Source organism: Spermophilus citellus (assembly GCF_964194105.1).
Source record: "Spermophilus citellus genome assembly, chromosome: 11".
Taxonomy (NCBI): domain Eukaryota; kingdom Metazoa; phylum Chordata; class Mammalia; order Rodentia; family Sciuridae; genus Spermophilus; species Spermophilus citellus.
Window position 1 is genome coordinate 102,858,007 of NC_138192.1, and position 22,449 is coordinate 102,880,455.

Sequence of the window (22,449 nt, forward strand, 5' to 3'; positions counted from 1 at the left end):
CAAACAAGTGTCCTTATTTTTAGAGCCACATGCTGAAATACTCAGGTGAAATGCCATGATTTTAGCAATTTATTTTCAAGACTTTGAAACAAAAAAAGAACATACAAAGAAAAGACAAATGATGCAAATTGTTAACAACGATTAAATCTAGGTTGATCTATATTAGTTACTATTATACTGTCTCTCAACATTCTGTTTTGATCAATTTCAAATAAAAAACCCTCAGGGTTCACTTAGCTGTGGCTTTTTCTGGGGTCCCCATCTCCACCAGTAGAAATCCCATATATCCTATAAACTTCCTATTCACAGCATCCTATTAATCTGATCCACAATTCCCTCCTAGGTTCTTCTACTCCTTTGCCTACCTATGGCTAACTACATTACATGAGCCTCTAGAAGGCTACCACTGTTTTTGTTTGTTTGTTTTTTGTCTTCCCACAAACCTAAACCTCATCCTTAGAGAATCTAATAGGTCTGATATTCTCATCTATAGCCATAGCGACCTGCCTTGACTTAGCCACAGTGAGATTATTCCCTAAATCCTGGGGCATTCATTTGCAATAAAACTTCTTTCCTGCTTCCCAATCATAATCAAAGGAATCTTTAATAGACACTTAGGTTTTCCCTGATGAAGGATTTTTTCAAGTGCACCAGTGGCTCTAGAATTTTGTACCTGCCTGGGGTCATCAGGAGATTTGAAGTCCAGGTCATATTTCCCAGACCTGAAAGAATTCTAAGACAACCATACTCATGCCAGCTTTCCCAGTTGCATTCCATAGCAGCTCTAGGCTTCTTTATTCTCTAGGACTTTAGGAGCAAATTTAGCAGCTCAGACAATACATTTGCTATCTTATAGTTCTGTGTACCAAGTCTAATGTGGGGTATCATAGGGCCAAAATCAAGGTTTCCACAGAGCTTCATTCCTTTCTGGAGGCTCTAAGAAAAGATGTTTCTTTGTTCATCTGGGATGTTGGCAGAATTAAGTTTCTTGCAGGTTTGGGACCAAGATCTCTGTTTCCTTGCTGGCTGTTGGCCAAAGGTTTTTCTCTATTCCTCTGAAGACACATTCCTTCTCTCACAGACCTCTCCTGCATCTTAAAATCAGCAACATCACAACTAGCATCTCTCTCTTTGATCAAGACATGAAGGTTCTCTGCTTTTAAGACTCATAAGATTATACTAGGTCATCTGGATAATACAGAATACTCTCCCATTTCAAGGCTCATTACCTTAATCTCATCTACAAAATCTCTCTTGCTGTATAAGGTAATATATTCACAGATTCCAGGGATTAAGACATAGACATCTTTAGTGGCCACTGTTCAACCTATCACAATCCTCCACATCAGTAGCAGAGCCCCCATATTTCTCCTTGGTGACAGACTTCAGGTATGATAAGCCTCAGCAATAATGAGCATGGCTTCCCTGCAGTTTGCTGACAGGGAGGATCATGAACCCCTACACTGCCCACCTTGTTCAGCAAGAGAATCATGGCAGACAGCAGGGAAAGCTGGAACTGGCAGAATGACTTCCGAGTTGCCAGGATTCACAGTTCTGTGACAGCAGGGCAAACAGCTGTTTAGCAGCTCCAGCCTTACCAATAGCAAAAGACATTTCTACATGGTGCTGCCATCAGATACAGAATGCTTCTCAGGGCCATCTGTCTCCGTTATCAATTTATCAGTCCTCTTCTATTCCACAATCTTTATTGCTTGCCAATCAGTGCAGGCACAATAGTTTTATGGATGTGCTGAACAGCCTTTAAACCACCTCTTCACCCAGCAAATTTTATCATTGTCTTGAGCTGTCGAGTCTCACACATGCCAGGTGAGGAACCACTGGATACAGCCCTGAAGATACCTTTTTCAGTGCAGGATCCACCTCAAGAGTAGGATTTCCTAGAAAGCCAAAGATCTCTCCAACAAAGAGCTTATAAATAGGGATGGTGAATTTCTATCCATATTTCTTGTTACTCAAAACAAGAAACAAGAAAGGATACTGCAGCAGTCAATCAGAAGTGTTAGCTCAACAAGCTCACAGGCCTCCTGACTGGCTCAGCTTCTCTTTTGCTATGTATGTTTGTTTTTGTTTTTTTGGTTTTTTTAAATATTTTTTTAGGTGTCAATGAACATTTATTTTATTTATTTATATGTGTTACTGGGAATTGAACCCAGGGCCTCACTCATGCTAGGCAAGTGCTCTACCACTGAGCCACAACCCCAGCCCTGCTGTTTGTTTTTTAAAGCTCCCTAACCAGACATGGAAATCACTGGTACAAATTTCAAAGGGAAATTAACATTTTAGGTTATAAAATTTTTCAAACAAAAAGATATACTTCCATTTTATTAGCCATAAGAAAAGCATCTTTCAGGCTAAATTACATCATATTATAATTATTTCATGACACACAACCACTAAGCCAGATTCAAAGAAGACAAGTTTCATATTTCAATTTGTTCAATAAGGAGACATCAAAAATAAATAATGAAGGCCTTTTTTTCCCTTCTAGCCTATTCCCTAAATGTAACACCAAAGTCGTGGGTTTTCCAGAATTAGTGCTTTTTCAGATAATGCTTATGAAAATAACTAATTTGAAAGAATAAAAAATAAACTCTTTTACCTGCTGGTTTCTGGCTCATTATCTCCTTTGCCATTAAGATGACAATACTATAGAAATTAATGTTTACGTATAAATTGAGGTACAAATTTAACATTTTCCATAATTTTGAGAAAATTTCCAGTATTATGTAACAAAAACAACTAAAAATACACATATACATATCTTATAAAAATACACTTAAAAACAAAAATGGAAAAAATACTGCGTCATTATTCCTCTGAACATGAGTTGGTATTATGAAGAGGCTTTGATTTCTGTATCAGGATATTCGTCCACATCAGAGAAGAACATTAACTCTGGAGAAGAAAATGAAGAGATCATATTTAAAAGTGGTTTCCTAGTATCTCACAAAGATTTACAAAGCTTAGTTATAAACAGTCTCTTAAAATATTGGCATAATACACAGTAACACAAACCCTCAAGTACAAGTAAGAATTCTTGACAGTGAAATCTGATTTAAAAAGTGAGCTAATAATAAACGTACACATTTTACTTTTTTTTCTCTTCTTTTTCTTTTTTTAGTCGTTGATAGACCTTTACTTTATTTATTTTTATGGGGTACTGAGAATCGAACCCAGTGCCTCACACATGCCAGGCAAGTGCACTACCGCTGAGCCACAGCCACAGCCCCACATTTTACATTTTTAAATGTTTAAGTTTTAAATTTATCATAAAGCCTGAAATAAAACTATATAATATAATGGATACAATATATTAAATCTTAACAGGAAATTTAATTCACTAGACAAGAATTATTGTACAGATAAAAAGTCTAATTTTATAGTGATCATATAAAGTGTAAGGAACATATATGAAGGAAGGACTTGGAACTAATATTAGGTGTGTAGTAGGGTATGTTGAATGTGTTATTCCATTGGATCACCAAAACAATCCAATAAGCTAGGCATTGTCCTCATTCTATATTTATCCATATAGAAATAAAATGTTATATGACTCACATGGCCCTAAAAAAGAGCAGGTTTCTAGATATATTTACTGTACAATACATACTTTATGATTTAGACTGAATATTGCACAAGCCAGCCAGATGCATCTTTAGTCCCAACCACAGCACAGAATGGTATCAGTTGACATTTTACTTAGCATAGATAATATAATTCATCAAAATGCCAAGAAATATAAAAAAGAAAACTTTGAGAATCTAGTAAAATAGATTCCTCTAATGTAAGTAACTAGATGAAAAATTCTTTGAATAATCAAAACTATACTGAGAGAAAAACAACAAAATATATAAAGCAGAAGACTTTTAAAAAATATTTTAAGTACATCAAAATGAATAAAGCAACAGGATATTTACTGGAGCAACTTGAGAATTGCAATGCAAAAAGGTACACTTATGAATGAAAATACATAAGAAGATAATAGTCTTTGTCCTGGTTTTTATAAATAAAAATGATGGGAAGATTCTCCATTCTCACACTTCTGGGACAAACAAGTTGTATTAATTAATCAAATAAAAAATAATAACCAAATTCCAGAAAATATCCACAAGAAAGATTTAAGGATAGAAATGTAGAACACCTGTCAAGGAAGTGCAATGTGCACTACTAAGCAGTTCCTAATGCATTGCTGTTGGGCTAGCAGTCTGCTAACACTCTTCTTGTCAGGTGTTCAAAAAGGGCCTGGCTGTAGAGATTAGTAAATCTCACTAGACCCTGGGCATATTAAAGGCAAGATAACTAAATACTATGTTAGACCATGAAGGGTTAGGAATTTGTGCCAACAGCAAAGAAAACAATTAAGAATGCAAAGAGAGAGCCTACTGAATGGGAGAAAATCTTTGCCACCACCTGCCCCTTAGATGGAACATTAATCTCCAGGATACATAATGAACTCAAAAAACTTAACACCTAAAAAACAAATAACCCAATCAATAAATGGGCAAAGGAACTGAGCAGACACTTCACAGAAGAAGAAATAAAAATGGCCAACAAATATATGAAAAAAAAAATGTTCAACATCTCTAAAAATAATTGGAGAAATGCAAATTAAAATTACTTCTATCTCACTCTAGTCAGAATGGCAATTATCAAGAATATAAGGAACAATAAATGTTGGTGAAGATGCAGGGGAAAAGGTACACTCATATATTGCTAGTGGGGCTACAAATTGGTGCAACCAGTCTGGAAAGCAATATGGAGATTGCTCAGAAAACCTGGAATGGAACCACCATTTGACCCAGTTACCCCACTTCTCAGTATATACCCAAAGGACTTAAAATCAGCATAGTACAGTGGTAGCAGCCACATTAATGTTTATAGCAGCCCAATTCATAATAGTTAAGCTATGGAACCAACTGAGGTGCCCTTCAACAGATGAATGGATAAAGAAAGGGCTGGAATTGTGGCTCAGTGGTAGAGCACTGGCCTAGCATATGTGAGGCACTGGGATCAATTGTCAGCACCACAAATAAATAAAGATCCATCAACAACTTAAAACAATTTTTTTAAAGTTTCTTTAAAAATGAGGTATATATACATAATAGGAATATTACTCAGCCATAAAAAAGAATGACTTTAGGACTTTTGCTGGTAAATGGAGGGATCTGGAGACTATCAATGCTCTCTGAAATATGCCAATCATAAAAAAAAACAAAGGTAGAATGTTCTCTCTGATATGCAGATGCTAACACACAACAAGAGTGGGAGAAGGAAGAATAGAAGTTCACTGGATTAAACAAAGGAGAATGAAGGAAAAGAAGGGGAAATGGGAATAGGAAAGACAATAGAATGAATCAGACATAACTTTCTTATGTTCATGTTTGAACATAAGTGAAACTCCACAACATGTAGAGCCACAAGAATGGGATCTTAATTAGAATAAGTCATACTCCATATATGTATAATATGTCAAAATACACTCTATTGTCACATATATCTAAAGAGAACAAATTTTTTAAAGAGGAAAATCCACAAGCAAATGTTCCAAGAAGTCTGAGTAGAGTCTGTGAGCTACATTATGACTGTGTCCTGCTTTCCCAAACATCACTTCTGCTCCCCTTATACAAAGAAGTAAAAAGGCAAGCCTAGTTTCAAGGAAAATGTAATTACACCCCATCTTTCAATGAGAAGAGTAGCAGTCTTTATAGTCATCTCTAACTTACCACATAAAATAAATAAATATACTAAAAAAATTTAAAGAATTTTTGCCAAGTAGAGGAAGTGATAAGAATAATTTATTTGAATATGTATCTGACAGAGACAACATGGATAAAGCACAATTTATTTTAAGTTTAGAAATACTTTCATCAGAAAGATACTAAGAATAGCAAAGAACAAAGAATTTCTATAAATTACTTGAAGATTCCAAGAGGAGAAATACCTCTTGATTATGCAAAAGTTCAGCAGATGCCCCTATTCACTTCCACCCTCCCGCTCTCTAGGTCCTTCTCCATGCTTCTCCTGTCACTCTGTTAGACCACTTTATTTTTACTTTTTTTGAACTATTTTATTTTGAATATATCTTTGTTTTAAAATATTATAAGATTTATGAAATAATTAGAGAAGATTTCAGGATATTTTGTATCATTTTCTCTTGAATACCTTCACTAAGATCCATGCCTGGCCTATAAGACAAAAAAAGCCAAGATAATCCAACAAGAAGAGCCACCACCAGATTCACCACAATCCATGGCTGGAGAATCTGTTCCTCAATTCCTGCTGCCCTGGAGATACAGAAACATTCATTAGAAACATCTTTATTTTGGTTTATATACCCAAATGCAGTTATTTTACGAATTTGGGGTGGGGGAAGCAGTAAAATAACAAAACATGAAATAAAATATAACTTCCCTATGAAATACACCCTATACATCAGGAGAATAAGGTTCAAAGGTTATTAAAACTGTAAATAGATCTGCTGTTAACATTAACATAAATGGAAAGTTAGCGTTCCCAAAATGTTTCCTAAAAGTTTCCCTTCTAACTACCATAGCCTTTTTCTTCAATTAAGTATCTTTCCCCTTCCCCAAGCCACTCTCCCAAGGACTGTCCCTCTGAGTTTAAACTCAAACCTCAGGATCCTGTAAGCTCTATGTTTGGCCACTAATCTGCAAATGTTGGCTCTCCCTACTCTTCTCTTTCTAGCATTCTTGGTTTTTCTGAATCTATTCCAACCACTCTCTTCCACCCAGTCCATCACATGATGACTTATTTTAAAGATCTAATTTTTTAAAAAAAATTTTTTTAGTTGTAGATGGACACAATATCTTTATTTTATTTATTTTTATGTGGTACTGAGAATCAAACCCAGTGCCTCACACTTGCTAGGCGAGCACTCTACCACTGAGCCACAACCACAGCCCCCTAAATATACTTTTGAAAAGAAGACATTTTATTTAAAATGGAGGCATTTATAACAATAGCTATCAATTAACCAGAGGAATAGGGATTTCCTTTCCTTATTTTTGGAAATCAAAACAGGGTCTTAATATTATTTATAAATGAAAATATAAAAAGAATGGAAGGGCCAGGCACAGTAGCATACATTTGTAATCCCATTGGCTTGGGGAGGCTGAGACAGAAGAATGGCGAGTTCAAAGCCAGCCTCAGCAACTCAAGGAGGCTCTAAGCAACTCAGCAAGACCCTGTCTCTAAATAAAATACAAAAAAGGGCTGAGGATATGGCTCCATGGTTAAGTGCCCTGGGTTCAATTCCTGAAACCAAAAAAAAGCATAGAAGGAAAAATTCCATTATTTCCACTATTGCTGTTATTACCATTAACATGTTACTATAAATTCTTACCAGAGGCTACCATTAACAGAAGAAGGCGTATAAAGGTGGATTCTGTCACTTGTCATTTGCTGACTCAGAGATAGTATAAGAGCAGTCAAGTACACTGAGAAAAAGACAGATAAAATTACTAATAATTTTTAACAACTCAAGTTTATTTTGACCTATATATTTCTTTAAGGTCAAAAATACTATATACTTTAGTGAGTGATGGTATCAAAGACACTCACTTGATCAATTTCAATAGAGAGCCTTATAGTATTTTTCAAGAACACAATACAGTCCTTTAGATGCTATTTTATCATTAAAACTAATAAGAACTTAGAAGATCTTTTAAGAAATTAAATGAACTTTCTCAGGGTTCCAGAACTAGCTCTATTAATATTCTCATAATCTAGAATAAAATGTATTCTAAATTACCAGAAAGATACCAAATGGTGCTTGCTACCAAAACGTTGATTCTGTTTAATGTAAAGTTGAAAAAAAAAAACTAAAAGTTTTTAAAAATACTAAAAATTCTAAATATACAACACAAGTTAAACTTTTATTTATTTGTTTCTTTTTAGTGCTAGAGATTGAACCCAGGTCTTCATGTACAAATGAAACCTTTACAAGATATTTAGATGAACCTCTAGTGAAAAATAACATCAAAATTATATCTACCATGTTTTTAATTACAAATTCACTAAACATCTATAGGTAGTGGTTTCTAAGTAATAATATAAACTTTTTTAAAAATAAGATTATATTTTTCCTGGGTCAAAATTACAATATAATTCAAGTATTACATAAAAATTAAACTATTACTCACAGAAAGACGCTAAAGCTGTTGGATCCAGGGCAAAAAAATTTCGGATTGCTACTGATGTTTTAGCAAAGTCAATTCTAGAAAATACAAAAGCTTCTCATCACAGTGCAATTGTAAACTTTTAATAAAATTTACTTTTCTATATTTTTTTCCTTTTTTATTCTATTACCAAATATATTGTTTATTAATAGGCTTTACATATCTATAATTTATACTTACACAAGAATATTTTCTTTACAAAGGCCACACAAAATACCTAACTAGAAGGCTATTTTAGGAAACATTACTCTGCAGTTTAGACATACTGAAGAAACAAATTATACTTGATCTGTAAAATTCATTAGCTTCTACCTTTTTCTATTACCCATATCATTAGGTTACAAAGAGGGGTATATGTGCATTTAATGGATTATATTGCATTCCCTCCAAAAATATGGTGAACTCCTAACTTCTGATACTTATAAACATGACCTCATTTGGAAATAGGGTCTTTGCAGATGTAATAATGTTAAAATAAGTCACCCTGATTCAAAGACTGGCTTAAAAATGGTAAAGAAATACTAATATTCTATAATTCTATTTTAAAAACTGACATACTCAGAGACACATTTCTTTCAGCATTTTCTCTTGAATAAAAGTTAGAGGAATATTTAGTCACAACATCTTACCTGTCAAAAGCTGAAACTGTACTTAAAGCCAAAAGTAAGTAAAGGAGACTCTGGAATGGATACGCTAAGGTCTTATAGTGTTGCAAAAGGTTGGAGAGGTCAGACAGCTGATCTCCAGCTAGTACATATATCACAACAATATTCCATATAGCACAGCCAGCCAAGAAGCCATGAGAAAACAGACCAATCATCCTGCATGAAAAAGGGTTAACTATTATACACAAACTACTTAAGTAAAAGGCTGAAATATTTTTAATTTTTTTCACATAAAAGAATAAAATTTGACATATTATCAAAACTAAAAACAAGACTGTGTGTGTATGTGTATGCAAGCAAGTGTGTGCACGCGCTCAGTAATTGAAGCCAGGGCCTCATGCATTCTAGGCAAGTGCTATACTACAGAGCTACATCTCCAGCCCCAAGCCTGTTCTTTTTCTTTACACTAATTGGTAAGTAGTTTAACTTTATTGGAAGGCTTAAAAAAATAATTTTTATAACCCATTTTAAATTGCAATTACATTAACAGAATTAAACAGCTAAGACTTTTCTTTCATTTTAAATTATGAAACCCAGTTAATATTTATCTTAAGTTCAATAAAAGCAGCCACCTAAAAGCTCGGTGTACTGAAAGTGCCACATCTCTGGTGGTCCAGGAAGGCTTCATGTCCATTGACACATCTATGTTTTCTGTGGTCTTGATCAATTCTGAACGATCAGCAGCTTGGAATCGCCCTAAACACACAGAATACAATTATGAAAAACTAGCAAGAGAGAACCTATTATTCCATACTTAAGAAGCTTCATCCTAAGACTGAAATGTTGCTGTTTTTCCGAATAAAAATCTCTTTGACTCATACCTTTTTTCTTTTTTTTGTGTATGTAGGGGGAGGTGTTACTTAATCATATAATTTCTTCATCTTTTTAAAAGATAAGCAACATCAATGCACTTCTCAACAAATTGATGTTAAAGTAACTATTTTAGAAATCAATTATATTTAATAATAAACTTTCAACTCAAAGTCTAAAAACCTTAACATGACATAGTGTATAAAATTCAGATTCAGAGATTTAAGAAGTATTAAAGTTTAAATGCCTATACTATCAACGTTAAGTCAATATTTGAAAACCAATTAATTTCTTAGGAAAAGACACCAAGATGTATAGCATGGCTTCTGTAATGACAAAAAGAAATTAATTGTTTCATAAATTTATCTTAAGATTATCCAGAGTATATCCATGGGAGTAGGACATGGTCATGATCACACTTGGGGCAGGATTTCTTAAACACTGTAATATGAAGTGAATATGTCCCACAAAATTCATAGCCTTGAGCTAAACCCAGTGTGCTAGTATTTGGAAGAGGTACCATGGGAAGTAATCAGGCTTACATGAGGTCACAAGGGTGGGTCCCATGTTGGGATTAGTGTCCTTCTAAGTAGAGGAAGATATACCAGAGCTCTCTCCACCATATAAAATGACATCTGCAAGCCAGGAAAAGCGCCATCACCAAAAATAGATTCTGCCAGCACCTGTCTTGGACTTCCCAGTTTCCAGAACCATAAGAAATAAGTGTCTGTTGTTATTGCAGCAGCCAAAGTTAAAATTAACTGCAAGCCCAGTTGTTGTTGTTCTGATTAGTTATGCATGAGAGTAGAATGCATTTTGACACATCATAAATAAGTGAAGTGTAATTTCTCATTTGTCCAGTTATATATGATGTAGAGTTACAAAGGTCATGTAATCATATGTGCACATAGGGTACTAATGTCTGATTCATTCTTCTATCATTCCTACCCCTGTGACCCCTCCCCTCCCTTTCTTCCCTCCCTTCACTCCCCTTTCAAGTCCAAAATACCTCTACTCCCTCCTTATTGTGAATTAGCATCCGCATATCAGATAAAACATTTGGTTCTTTGAGATTGGCTTATTTTGCTTAGCATAATATTCTCTAGTTTCACCCATTTATTGGAAAATGCCATAATTTCATTATTCTTTAAGACTGAGTAATATTCCATTGTATATATATAAACCACAGTTTCTTTATCCATTCATTTGTTGAAGGGCACCAAAGTTGGTTCCATAGTTTAGCCTTCTGCTTCACTTTTCTTGCTAAGGATTGCTTTGGCTATTCTGGGCCTCTTATTTTTCCAGATAACTTTCATGATTGCTTTTTCTATTTCTATGAAAAATGTCATTGGAAACTTAACAGGAATTGAATGTAGAGGAACACATTTGATTTATAGGTGTAATTTTTTTATCCTACTACTTTGCTAAATTCATTTATTAGTTCTAGAATGTTTCTGATGGAATTTTTTGGATCTTCTAAATATAGAATCATGTCATCAGCAAATAATGATAGTTTGAGTTCCTCTTTTCATATCTGTATCCCTTTAATTTCTTTCTTCTAATTGCTCTGGCAAGCCCAGTCTTATAAGCAGTACATGCTACACAACATCAGAACTATTTTTCCAAAAAATATATATTTAGCTACAAAGATGTATTTCTTATTCAATATGGTAGTATCATCATGTAGTTTCTCTTTTGTTTTACTTGAATTATACTATTACCTGCCCTACTACCATAACCACTACCAATTGACAAAAACTGATCAAGAACAATAAAACATGAAGAAATGGTTGGGAATGGGGGGAGATATAAAAATTACTCATAACTCACAATGAACCAGCATTAATATTCTGGTATATTTCCTTCAAGTCTTTTGTCCTATGCATTTTTCTATATTTGAGATCAAACTGTGTATATGTATGTGAGAGATAATTTTTCATTAGAATCTTCCCATGAAATGAAAAATTCTCTCTGAAGATTTTAATACCAAAAAATAGGTTATTATAGACAAAGCCTAGCCTTCTGAAATCACTCCCCTTATTTTACATATAGGGTTGTCCAGTTTTCACTCTCCTGATAAAGTGTGGTGATAAATTCAGTATATAAATTACTGTCCACATTTTTTTCAGATTGCATAAATATAATTAGAAGGTCAAAGGATTTCCTTACATAATTTTTAAAGAGGTAATACTACAAAATAAGAAACTACTTACGGCTTTTTTCCACAAATACTTTGCCTACAGGCTGGCTAATGCCAGTGGGTGCAGTGAATCTGGACTGCTGTTCTGGAGTTGTTTGCTCATCAGTGATTATGTCTTCATCTTCTACTCCTAGTTCATTGGCATACCGTAACTGCGCTTTCTGGGTTTTCCTATAATCAGGGAGAACATTAGGTTAAAAAAAAAAAAGATTCTTGAATTTTTAAAGAATCTAAGACTTAGAGTCAAGAAATAGTTTTTTACTCAAATGAGTAAAACATTTCTCTGGGCCTCAGTTTTCTCATCTGGAAAATGTAGATATTTCCAGACTTAAAATTATATGATTCCATATATAAATCAATCACTTTGTAGGATCACTTTCAAATAAAATATAAGTTACATAACTTTCAGGGTATTTCTTACATCATTCTATTTTACCCCAAGACAATCTCCTGTGCTAAAATACATAGTATTACTATTGCTAAAATAATCATAATTCAAATTCTATTAACATGATAAATCAAATGGCCTAATTTATTACCTTTAATTTTTAATATCTAATTTTTTGTAATTTATATAAAATAGTCTCTATTATTTCTTAGAGATGACTCCTTAGGTTTTTATTTAAGTACAATATTGATTTTTTTCCTTTCTTAGTTTTTACCTCTTTTCAAATTTAACAGTAGGTTGGTCTGATATTTCATAATACTACTTATGCTAGAGATATACCAAAAAATATTGACCTAATAAGAAACTACCCTTGGTAGCTCTGAATTAAATATCTGAATAATCCTAGAGAAGATTTGGAAGGATAAATAAACTATTACTTTGTCTTCCTTCGTGGTTTTGGAATAACAGCCTCCTCAGCTGGCTCTGCATCAATACCATTTTCATTTCGTAATAAAGATGGATTAGATGTCTTCTTCTGAGTGAAAGAAGTCTCCAGCTCTGAAAATAAAATAAACTATATTTTCAATGACTAAAAGGTAACAATAAAAGTAATGTACAAGACTCTTGTAAGACAAGAGAATTTTAATGGGGCTAAAATTTTTTTTTACTCTTACAAATTCTTAATTTCTGAAAGCTGACATCTATAAATTCTCAACACCTAATTCAAGATAGCAATGCCAAACAGATAGAAAAGAGTTAAGTGATCTTAACACCCAGAGTTGGGTTATCTCCAGGTCTAGTGATTTGCTAGAACGATTCACACAACTCAGAAGTCATGACATGCACTACTACAGTTTATTACAGCAAAAGAATAAAAAGTAGAGAGTGCAAAGTCCAGACAAAATCAGGTATAAGATTCTAATAGTCCTCTAATAGTAGCATCAAACAGGATGCATTAATTCCTCCAGAACTGAGTTATCACAACACATGGGGTCTACTCCCTGCCAAAGAGACTTAGTACCCAAGGTTTTCATTGAGGGCTAATCAATAGGCTTAGCATATGCCAAAATTTCAGATTCCCAGGAGTTCAGCATAAACTATATTTCATGCACAACTGCACAATGAGCTACCCTTATAGTTTTATGTCAGCGTAAGGAAGTGCTTACCATCTAAGTTCCCATATACTAAAGACCAATTTCACAAGCAAGCCTTGCTAAGAATAGCAGTATCAACTCTCTATGTTAACTCCTTTCTGCACCCAAGGTAGGTATTATGTTTAAATGAGTCAACAGAGACTTCTAACCTTCTAGCTACTCTTCCTTCCTGGAAATACTGGCTCCCAAGAATGCCCTTATATCCATTCAAATTCAATTTGAATAAAACAATTCCATCCTCAGCTGGAAAGACTATCTAAGCAGTGGATCCTACAGTGATCACTCTAAGCAAAAGAAAACAAAATTTTAAAATCTTGCAATTCAGAAAGCTCAGCTTGCAAGGTGGAGTACACTCTGGATAGTGACAGGTCTTTACTGAATCCAAGCTTAGTTGGATCCTGAGTTTTCTGAAATTGGTCATTTCTGTTACAGACATTTTTTTTTTGCAAACTATAAAACTTGTTATTAATATCCATCTTAATTTTCAAATCTGCCTGTCAATTGAATTACAAAAAGGGTAGCTTTTATTAAACTATATTTAGAGTCAGTGATAAATCATTTCACTGAAGTAAAACTCTGGGAATTGTTCCTGGTTTGTTTTTCCTTCTGCCCTCTTCTGCTCTTGCCTTTTCCTCATACTCCATACTCCAGGCTCTGTGGCATCCACTTCAACTTGTCTTCCATAACTGTGCTGCATTCCCCTCTCTTTTCTATTATTTTTTTATCCTATTATTTTTTACTCCTATTTTTTTATCCAATCAGGACCTGCTATTTTATAAGAGGACAATTAATTAGGGAAACTAAATTGTAATAAGTTACTCACAGGGGCTGATGTTAAAGGACAGCATTAATCTCACAATCTTATGCTCTTCCCTTTGTTTTACACTAACTAAACCTGTTTTCTTTTTTTCTATTATAAAAGCCAGACATACCTCTATGTGAAAATTAGTACAATATAAATGAAAAAAAAAATAAAATCACTTTTCCTTTTGAAAAACTTTCATTTTTTTATATACTTTTATTTTGTTTATTTTCACATGGTGCCGAGGATTGAACTCAGAGTCTCACATGTGCTAGTCGAGCGCTATACTGCTGAGCCACAACCCCAGCCCCAAACCTTTCACTTTTAACACTGCTATATTCTTCCAATTCATTGTATATGTGTAAATTGAATTGTGCGTTCAAAAAAAAAAAAAATTTCAAGTCCTAACTCCAAGAAACTGTCAGTATAACTTCATTTGGAAAAAGGGTCTTTGAAGATATAATCAAGTTAAGATGAGGTGAGGAGGTAATACTGGATTAGGATGAACCCTAAATCTAATGACCCATTTCTTTATATTTAAAGAGGAAAATTTGGACCCAGATACTCAGGGGAAAATGTGAAGATGGAGGCAGAGATTGGCATTTTGCTGCCACATAATGCTACAAAGACTCACAGAACTCGAAGTCATGACACACACATTAAAGTTTATTACAGCAAAACAATAAAAAAGTAGACAGAGCAAGGTTAGACAAAATCAGGTTCAAGATTTCAATAATCCTCTAATAGTAGAGGATTAATTCCTCCAGAACTGAGTTATCTCAACACATGGGGTATATTCCCTGCCACAGAGACTCAGCATGCAAGAATACCAAGGATTCTTAACAATCACTAGAAGCTAGAAGATTCAAGGAAGGATTCATCGTAGACCATTTAGGGGAAGTGCAGACCTATCTTGATTTCATATTTTTATCCTCCAGAATACATTTCAGTTAAGCTATCCAATTTGTGGTAATTTGTTACCCCACCCCAGGAAACTAATCTGTTAAAAAAAAAAATTGGAATCCTCCAATGCATACTATTTTGTAACCTCTGTTTGGGATTTACCAATAGTCAGTTTTCCCATATCACTGTTTCACTTTAACAATTCTTTTAAAGAAAGAATTGGTTTCCATTTATTGGCTAAATCATGTTTATTTATAGTATCATGTTGTTAAGTATTTGGTTATTACCATTTTCTACTCTTAAAATAATGTTGCTGATAACATTCTTTCATTACCATAGCTATTAGGGTTGTTTTATTTCTAGCAATCTGGACAGGCTATATCAGTTTACACTCCCATCAGTGTTTGAGTCCATTCCTCTAAACACTGGGTTTTCTAATTTGAAAAAAATCATTGCCAAAAAGCATTACCAAAAAAAAAAAAAAAAGATGATATAGTATTCTGTTTACCTTGTGAACAATTCATAGAATAAAGACTCAATAAGTGTCAGCTAGTGTTTTCATTATATTATCATTAACACAGAAGTTATGCTTTCTTCACTAATCTAAAATGTCTATTTCTTTTTTTTTTTTTTTTTTTTTTTTTTTTGCAGTACTGGGGATTGAAGTGTGGGTCTTTTTAATATTTTGAGTGTAAGCCTGGCCTTAAACTTAATCCTCCTGCCTAAGGTTCCTGCGTCTACTGGGTTTACAGGGATGTACCACCACACCTGGTATCACTTACTAAATTCTTATGAATACCAAGATCTGAATTTTCTGTTTTAGTCCTAAATTTGTACATGTATTATCAAAAGAGGCCTGTAACATGTTCCTGACTGAAGTCAATGGAGTTGTAGTGGTGAATATTTTAAGAAAAAAAGCAAGAAAACACCTGTGAGAAATGGATGGGGGAAAAATGAGGGTAGATATGTTATTATCATACCCCCACTCACAACTGCTAACATATAAATGAAGAAAATAAAAATCATCCTTCCTTCTTAAAAATCTACCACTGTTAACATGCTACGTCTTTCCATTCTTTGTGTTTGTGTGTGTGTTCTGTGTCAAATTGTGCTCCCCCCAACAAAAAAAAAAAAAAAAAAGGAAAAGAAAAAAATGTTTTCAAGTCCGAACTTCCAGAACCTATAAGTATAACTTAATTTGGAAATAAGATCTTTGCAGGGGCTGGGTTTGTGGCTCAGTGGTACAGCATTTGCCTAGCATGTGTGAAGCACTGGGTTCAATTCTCAGCATCACATACCAATAAATAAATTTAAAAAAAGATCTTTGCAGATATATTCAAGTTAAAATGAGGTAATGCTGGATTAATTTTCTTGGTTCTTCACATACCAAGAGGTAGCCTCGTCTTCCTCTGTCTCCTTTGAACAGGAGCCTCTGGATGCTCTTTGAGTTCATTAGTTGGGGGCTCAATGCCCTCAGATGATCTATGAACAACAGTCTCATCAAAACCTTCCAAAGAAGCACTAGCTACAGGAAAAAACAGAGCAGGAAAACATGGGTAACTTGAACAGAGATTAATCAGTCTTTAAAAGATAGGAAAAAGATTAACTAAAATGTTTCCTGCAAAGTAACACTTTCTCTTTCAGAATTGGGCCTCAAATCTTATTTTCTTCCTCCTCACTTGTAACTTTAGACTTTAAGTTAAGCAAACATATAAATGAGGAAATAAGAAAGGCTGAGGAAGAAAAGAGTAGGGGAGGGCTAGAAAGAAGAACACTAGAAGGGGAGAAGGACAAAATGGTTCAGAATATTTAGAATTATCAAAAAGGTAAAAATATTATAAAAGTTGACACCATAGAGAACTCTTCTACTTGTCTCCTGCCTCAAGAATTTTTATCAGCCTCTAATCCTTCATTATTAACCCATAATGAAGTCATCACAGATAATTAATCAGATAACAGGTAATTTTTAAATCTCTTCATTTGTTCATTCATTTCAATCTCTCCCCTCATGAAATATTTTAACAGGATTTCAATAATTTCACTTGACTACATTTGCTTGCCTATCTTCTTTACAAAAAGAAGAAATAGAAATGTATTAATAAGCAAATTAAAATATATAACCTCACTAGTATTTGAGAAATGCAAACTAAAATAAACTACTTTTCACCCCATTGAATTAATTTTGAAATTAATCAAGTGAAATTTAGAAAATATAACACTCTCGAACTCTATTGGTGGTGAGAAAATAACTAATGCTTTGGTGAAAGCAATTTAGCAGAATCTATCCTTTTCAGTACATTGCTGGGGTCTTGTCTCTACCTGATTTGTGAGGTTTGTCACATCTCACGTCCTGGGGAAACCTGTGATCCCATGCTAAAAAGAACTTCTTACCTAGTGTAGCTTTGGTTCTGGACTTCTTTCTTTTAGGACGACTTTGTGAAACATCATCTATAAAACAAAGAACATCAACAGAAAAGCCTACCTAAAATTCAATGCAGAGGAGAGTCAAAAGAGAACTGTTGTTTGGGAATATTTCCCCTCTCTTCCCTGGATCTAGCTAACTTCTACACATTAGAAGAGAAAGGCAAGAAACTGACAAGGTCAAAGAGAACCCATAGGGTGGCATCAGTAGTACACTGATCAGTAATGTCAGAAACAGTGATAATAGAAAGTGAGTTTAACAAACGTTCATCTGACTTCCAAGCCTCTTGCACTTAGGTGTGGCCTCTGATGGGTTCTAGTCAATGGGCTATGAGTAGAAGGGATATATATCTGCCTCTGGTTCTACAACCCAGAAGGTGCCTGATCTTGTCTGACTTTAAAAGCTAAGCAGATAGACCTGGTTAGCACTTGAATGGGAGAAATAATCTGTGTTACATGGAGGCCAAAACACTGAAAAAGTCATCTACTATGTTAAGAGCAGCATGTTAAGATTAAAAAAACAAAAGATAGAAGTAACCAGGATTTCACATCATTAATGAAGAGGAAAAGGAGGGCAACTTTGTTGCCACAATGAACTTTGCAATTAACCTAATACTATTTCTAATAATCCTACATGATATTAAGTCACTGAGATTTGAAAGTGGTTAGTGTAGCATGATCTTTCCTATGCTGACTAAATGAGGGGGCAAAAAAAAGGGCAATCTATCTTACAGTTATAAACTAGTCAACAGTTATGTTCTGGGTAACTTCTTTCAGGGATGAAGTGCTCTTATAATAAAGCAATCTGGTGTCATACATCATTCATATTTAATAAATGAAAGTCATGGAAGATGATTATGACTAGTAGATACTATAGTATTATCAATGACACTATTCAGATATAATTTTAAGAGAAACAAACTAAGAAATCAAACTGATTTTTATTTTTGTAGCAGGAGAGAGCACTTATTTTGGGGATATGGTCTGTGTTGCCCAGGCTGGCTTGTACTCCCAGGCTGAAGCAATCCTGCTGCCTCAGCCTCCCAAATAGCTTAGACTAGAGGTGTATATCCCCATGCCCAGCTTTCAAACTTATATTTGAACACCAAAAACTATATTTAGAAAATTTTATATTAACAGCAAACTAACTCACCTTGAACAGCACTTCATATGACACCGACCAAATTTAATCAGCACAACAAAGACAAAAAAGGAAACTATTAATTAGAAATTTATTGCATGAATGAAAACTGACTTAAATCATTACAAATTTAAAGTAAAAATAGTTTTTATAATGTCAGCTAGTTATAAACTACCTTATCAGTAATAACTAATAAGCCTTTTAATTGCACTGCTAATAAAATAACCCCCAAATTTTCCTGAATATATTCCTTGCTGTCTATTAATAAAGTGGATTAAGCAGATTAAGAACTCTTATTTGTCACTGACTAAAATCAGCTTAAACTCTGAGGAAACTATTCTAGCAAACAAAAGAGGATCAAAATTCTGATAAACAAGACACTAAAACATTCAGAATGGATTCATTGTTCTATCATGTTGATATTCAGGCTTTCAAATAGAACTTTTAATTATAACTGTTATTTTCATGATTCAAGGATTTTTTTTTTCCTTTAAAACTTTAGGAACCCTTTTCCTAAAATGTTCAGGAAGTTTTCTCTGAAGCATCATATTTTTTCAATGGTACTAGTCAATTTTTCCACTTTACTCATTTTACATTTTTAAAACTCAATAATGAAATTAGTGAGATTTTTACCTTGGTGCAGGTGGAAGTGCTCGTGGAGGACGCTATTGGGGAGGGGAAGAAATAAAATTGTTTGTAAGTAAAATCCTGGAGCATCTTACCATCATGTATCTCAAGTACCATAAAGCTATCCTCTAAAAAGCCTATCGTTCAGACACAGCAGGAAAATATAATGGATCAGATGAATATCCTCAAATCTTTTGATAACTGTGTTCATCAGCAAAACCTGGGAGGAACTGATATAAATCAGATGGGTCAGTGTAAATTTGTTCTACCATTTCTAAATTTCACATAAAATTCTTTCCTTCTTACATTTCTTTCTGTCCACAAGCCAGGCCCCATTTTAAGCATTAGGGGTGGGAACAAAAGAGGATCACTGCTTTTCTGAGCCTACATTGTAGAGATTAAGCATTAGAAGATAAAGTTTATATAATAAAAATACACATTTTATGATAAAATATGTAGATATGTATATATCTACATGTTATATATGATAAAATGTATATCTATATATGATAAATAAACATATATATGGTTTTAAAATGAGGAGTGCTACTTAGGGAAAAGTTTCTCTGAGATACTTGAGCTAAGACATGAATGAATAAGGTAATGGGCAGCAAATGCTAAATCCTTCGGGCAAAACTAAGCAAGGCTGCAGCACAGTTATCAAGAACATGTAGAAAAGAATCCGATTAATTAGGGCCTTGAAGACAGAGGGAAGAAATCTGGATTTTGTTTGAATTAAATGGGAAGCCAGTGGAAGTTTTAAGCCACATGGTAATATGCTTTAAAAAAAAAAATCACTTTGAATACACAGTTTAGGATGGATTTTACGACAAAAAAATGGGGGTGGGCTCAAATATGCTGCTATACATGAATAAAAAAGTGTGTGCAGTTCAGAAAGTATTACAGTTAAGAAGCATTCTGAAATCTTTCAAAAATAAATACAGAAATGTCTACAAGCGAATTCAATATTCCAGGTAGCTCATGCTGCTTGCAGAAGACACTGATTCCAAAGACTTACATTTTAGACACCCTGGTAGTCTGTCCCATTCAGCACACTACGTTCCATTTAGCAGTCCATTCAAACCCTAGTTTTAACACAAATGCTACAAGATTACGACATGACAGGATGTCTTAATACTATTCCATAGTCAAAACTACAACTGGAAAAGAATGAGAGGGCAAAGTCTGGTGAAAGCACTAATCTCAAATTCTATCCAAGGACCCAGAACCCTAGATAACTGCAGCATCTCAAAAGCCCCGCAAAAAAAATGACGTTTCCTCCGTACAGAAACCTAACCTCTAAGACCCTCGAAAGTAGATGGCTCAACTGAAGACAAAAGTCCTAACAGCTCCAAAGTTACTAAGGCTCGCTTACCACCTGCTTCTTCCCCATTCCGTCTTCAGCCCAGCCAGCGGCCGCCGGCCCCGGGCGCAGAGCGCCACTCTGCCGCCTGGCTGCCCGGCCTCGCGCAAGCGCAGTGCGTCATCGAGCTGCGCCTTACAGGCCGTCCAGCGCCCGTGACCCCTGAGGAAGATGTGAGGGGGACGGGGGCGCTGGGACCTGGTTTGACCTTTCCAAACCAGCATTACGAAAAAGGGGCCTCGAGATCGCGGCCAAACTGCCCGGGAGCCTAGACTCCAGCGGGGATGGGGCTGCGATCACGGTTTCCCCCATGGTTGGCTAAGTGCTTGCCGTGATTTGTTGTGGTGGGGGTAGGGGTAGAGAATAGGAGAGGACTCCTTGATTGAAAGGCTGAAAGGCCTGTCTGGGAGCTCTCGGAACCCCGGCTTTAGCTGCAGCACCGCATCCCGCCCGGGGACGGCGAAGCGACGCGTCGTCATGGCAACGCGAACTCAAGCGTCGGAAACTTCCTGTTTGTTCCCAGCCCCTTCCCACCCTAGACAGGCTCCAGCGGCCGGTACGCAGCACAGGAGTGCAAGGCCTCCCGAACCCCGCACGCTGGAATCGGCCCTGCCCCAGGATAGCTACTGCTTTAGGGCACCCTCGGACCCGCCAGCCCTAGGGGCAGACGCGACCCTCGCCCGCTCACCGGGTGGCCCTCCTCCAGCGGAGGCCCGGCGTCGGTCCTCATGGTGGTCTCCCCCGGGCTCCTTCGAATGCAGCGGACCAGAGCCTCGCTCCCCGCGACGCCGCGGCTTACAAGACCTGCGAGATGCTGGAGCTTCGTGGCACGGGGCGAGGCCGCCACCCCCTGGGCCAGATCCCCGCCCGCATTTGATTTGACAGGCGGCTGGCTTAGAACGGAAGGAATCCGCGCCTGCCTGCCTTTCCATTAAGGCGGGCAGTTCTGCTTTTCTCCAAAAAAAAAAAAAAAAAAAAAAAATCTGCTCACCCTCCATCCTACATCAAGTGTGGAGAAACCTTTTCTCAAAGAACCACAACATAAAATCAAATCGGATCTCACATAAGTATTAAAAAAGACAATTTTTTTCGTAAATTTTTTTCTTAGAAATGTTAAGGGCTGGAATTGTAGCTCAGTGGTAGAGTACTTGCCTGGCACGTGTGAGGCTCTGGTTTTGATCCTCAACAAATAAACAAAATAAAGATATCATGTCCATCAGCAACTAAAAATATTTTTTAAAAGGAAAAAAAATGATGCCTTGCAGTGGGAACTTTGTCTCAGTGAAGACAGACAGGAAATCGAGTCAAGGCAAGCAGGAACATACAGGCTAAGCTTTTATTGGGCCTCTACTTGAGAAGGGAGACACAGCTCCACAAGAAACAAAAGAAAAGAGCTCCTTTTATTGGCTCTTAGCAGAGATGGGGTTAGGAATGTTAATTGGCTTTAGAAACTCTTCAAACCGTGAGGTCATTTCAAGCATCTTTGCCCTGTGATAGGGATGAGTCGCCTGAACTACCTTGGTTGTAATGATAGTGGATAAATGAGGCACCTTTGTTATCTGAAAATCTGCGAGTGAAATGGGACCTTTTAATGGCTGTCAGGCTATGAGCCAAGGCCCAAGAGTGCTTTTGCCCTTTATCCCTATGATGTCCCCTGATTATATCAGAAAGATAGCAATTTGTTATCTAAGTAAAAAAGAACCATAAATATTTTTGAATCATACACTCTGCTTTATAGTTAAGAGATTGGAGGCAT

The 22,449-nt window shown here is 35.5% G+C and overlaps 1 protein-coding gene across 3 annotated transcripts; it reads right to left on the bottom strand.

The window, feature by feature from the left end:
* Positions 1-2,079: 2,079 nt before the first annotated feature.
* On the bottom strand, positions 2,080-21,712 carry TMEM237 (transmembrane protein 237). 3 transcript variants are annotated; one of them, XM_081261101.1, is made up of 13 exons: positions 21,382-21,663; positions 19,337-19,368; positions 18,716-18,726; positions 17,533-17,589; positions 16,529-16,666; positions 12,720-12,840; positions 11,908-12,065; positions 9,457-9,580; positions 8,849-9,040; positions 8,184-8,257; positions 7,385-7,478; positions 6,184-6,305; positions 2,080-2,916 (listed from the first exon to the last, which is right to left on the bottom strand). In XM_081261101.1, the coding sequence occupies exons 1-13, from the start codon at positions 21,421-21,423 to the stop codon at positions 2,855-2,857; spliced, it is 1,227 nt and encodes a 408-aa protein (XP_081117227.1). In that variant the 5' UTR covers positions 21,424-21,663; the 3' UTR covers positions 2,080-2,854. The 3 variants fall into 3 exon arrangements, with proteins under 3 accessions (XP_081117227.1, XP_081117228.1, XP_081117226.1); XM_081261102.1 differs by lacking the exon at positions 21,382-21,663 and adding an exon at positions 20,706-20,853; XM_081261100.1 differs by lacking the exon at positions 18,716-18,726 and having other exon boundaries at positions 20,706-21,712.
* Between the last annotated feature and the right edge of the window lie 737 nt (positions 21,713-22,449).

Coding starts and splice junctions, on each gene's coding strand:
- TMEM237 (XM_081261100.1), bottom strand. CDS start 20,917: ATGCTGGTTTGGAAAGGTCAAACCAGGTCCCAGCGCCCCCGTCCCCCT. Junction 19,369..20,705: donor GAATGGGGAAGAAGCAGGTG/GTAAGCGAGCCT, acceptor CCTCCCCAATAG/CGTCCTCCACGAGCACTTCC. Junction 9,581..11,907: donor AGTATTTGTGGAAAAAAGCC/GTAAGTAGTTTC, acceptor CTGTGTGTTTAG/GGCGATTCCAAGCTGCTGAT.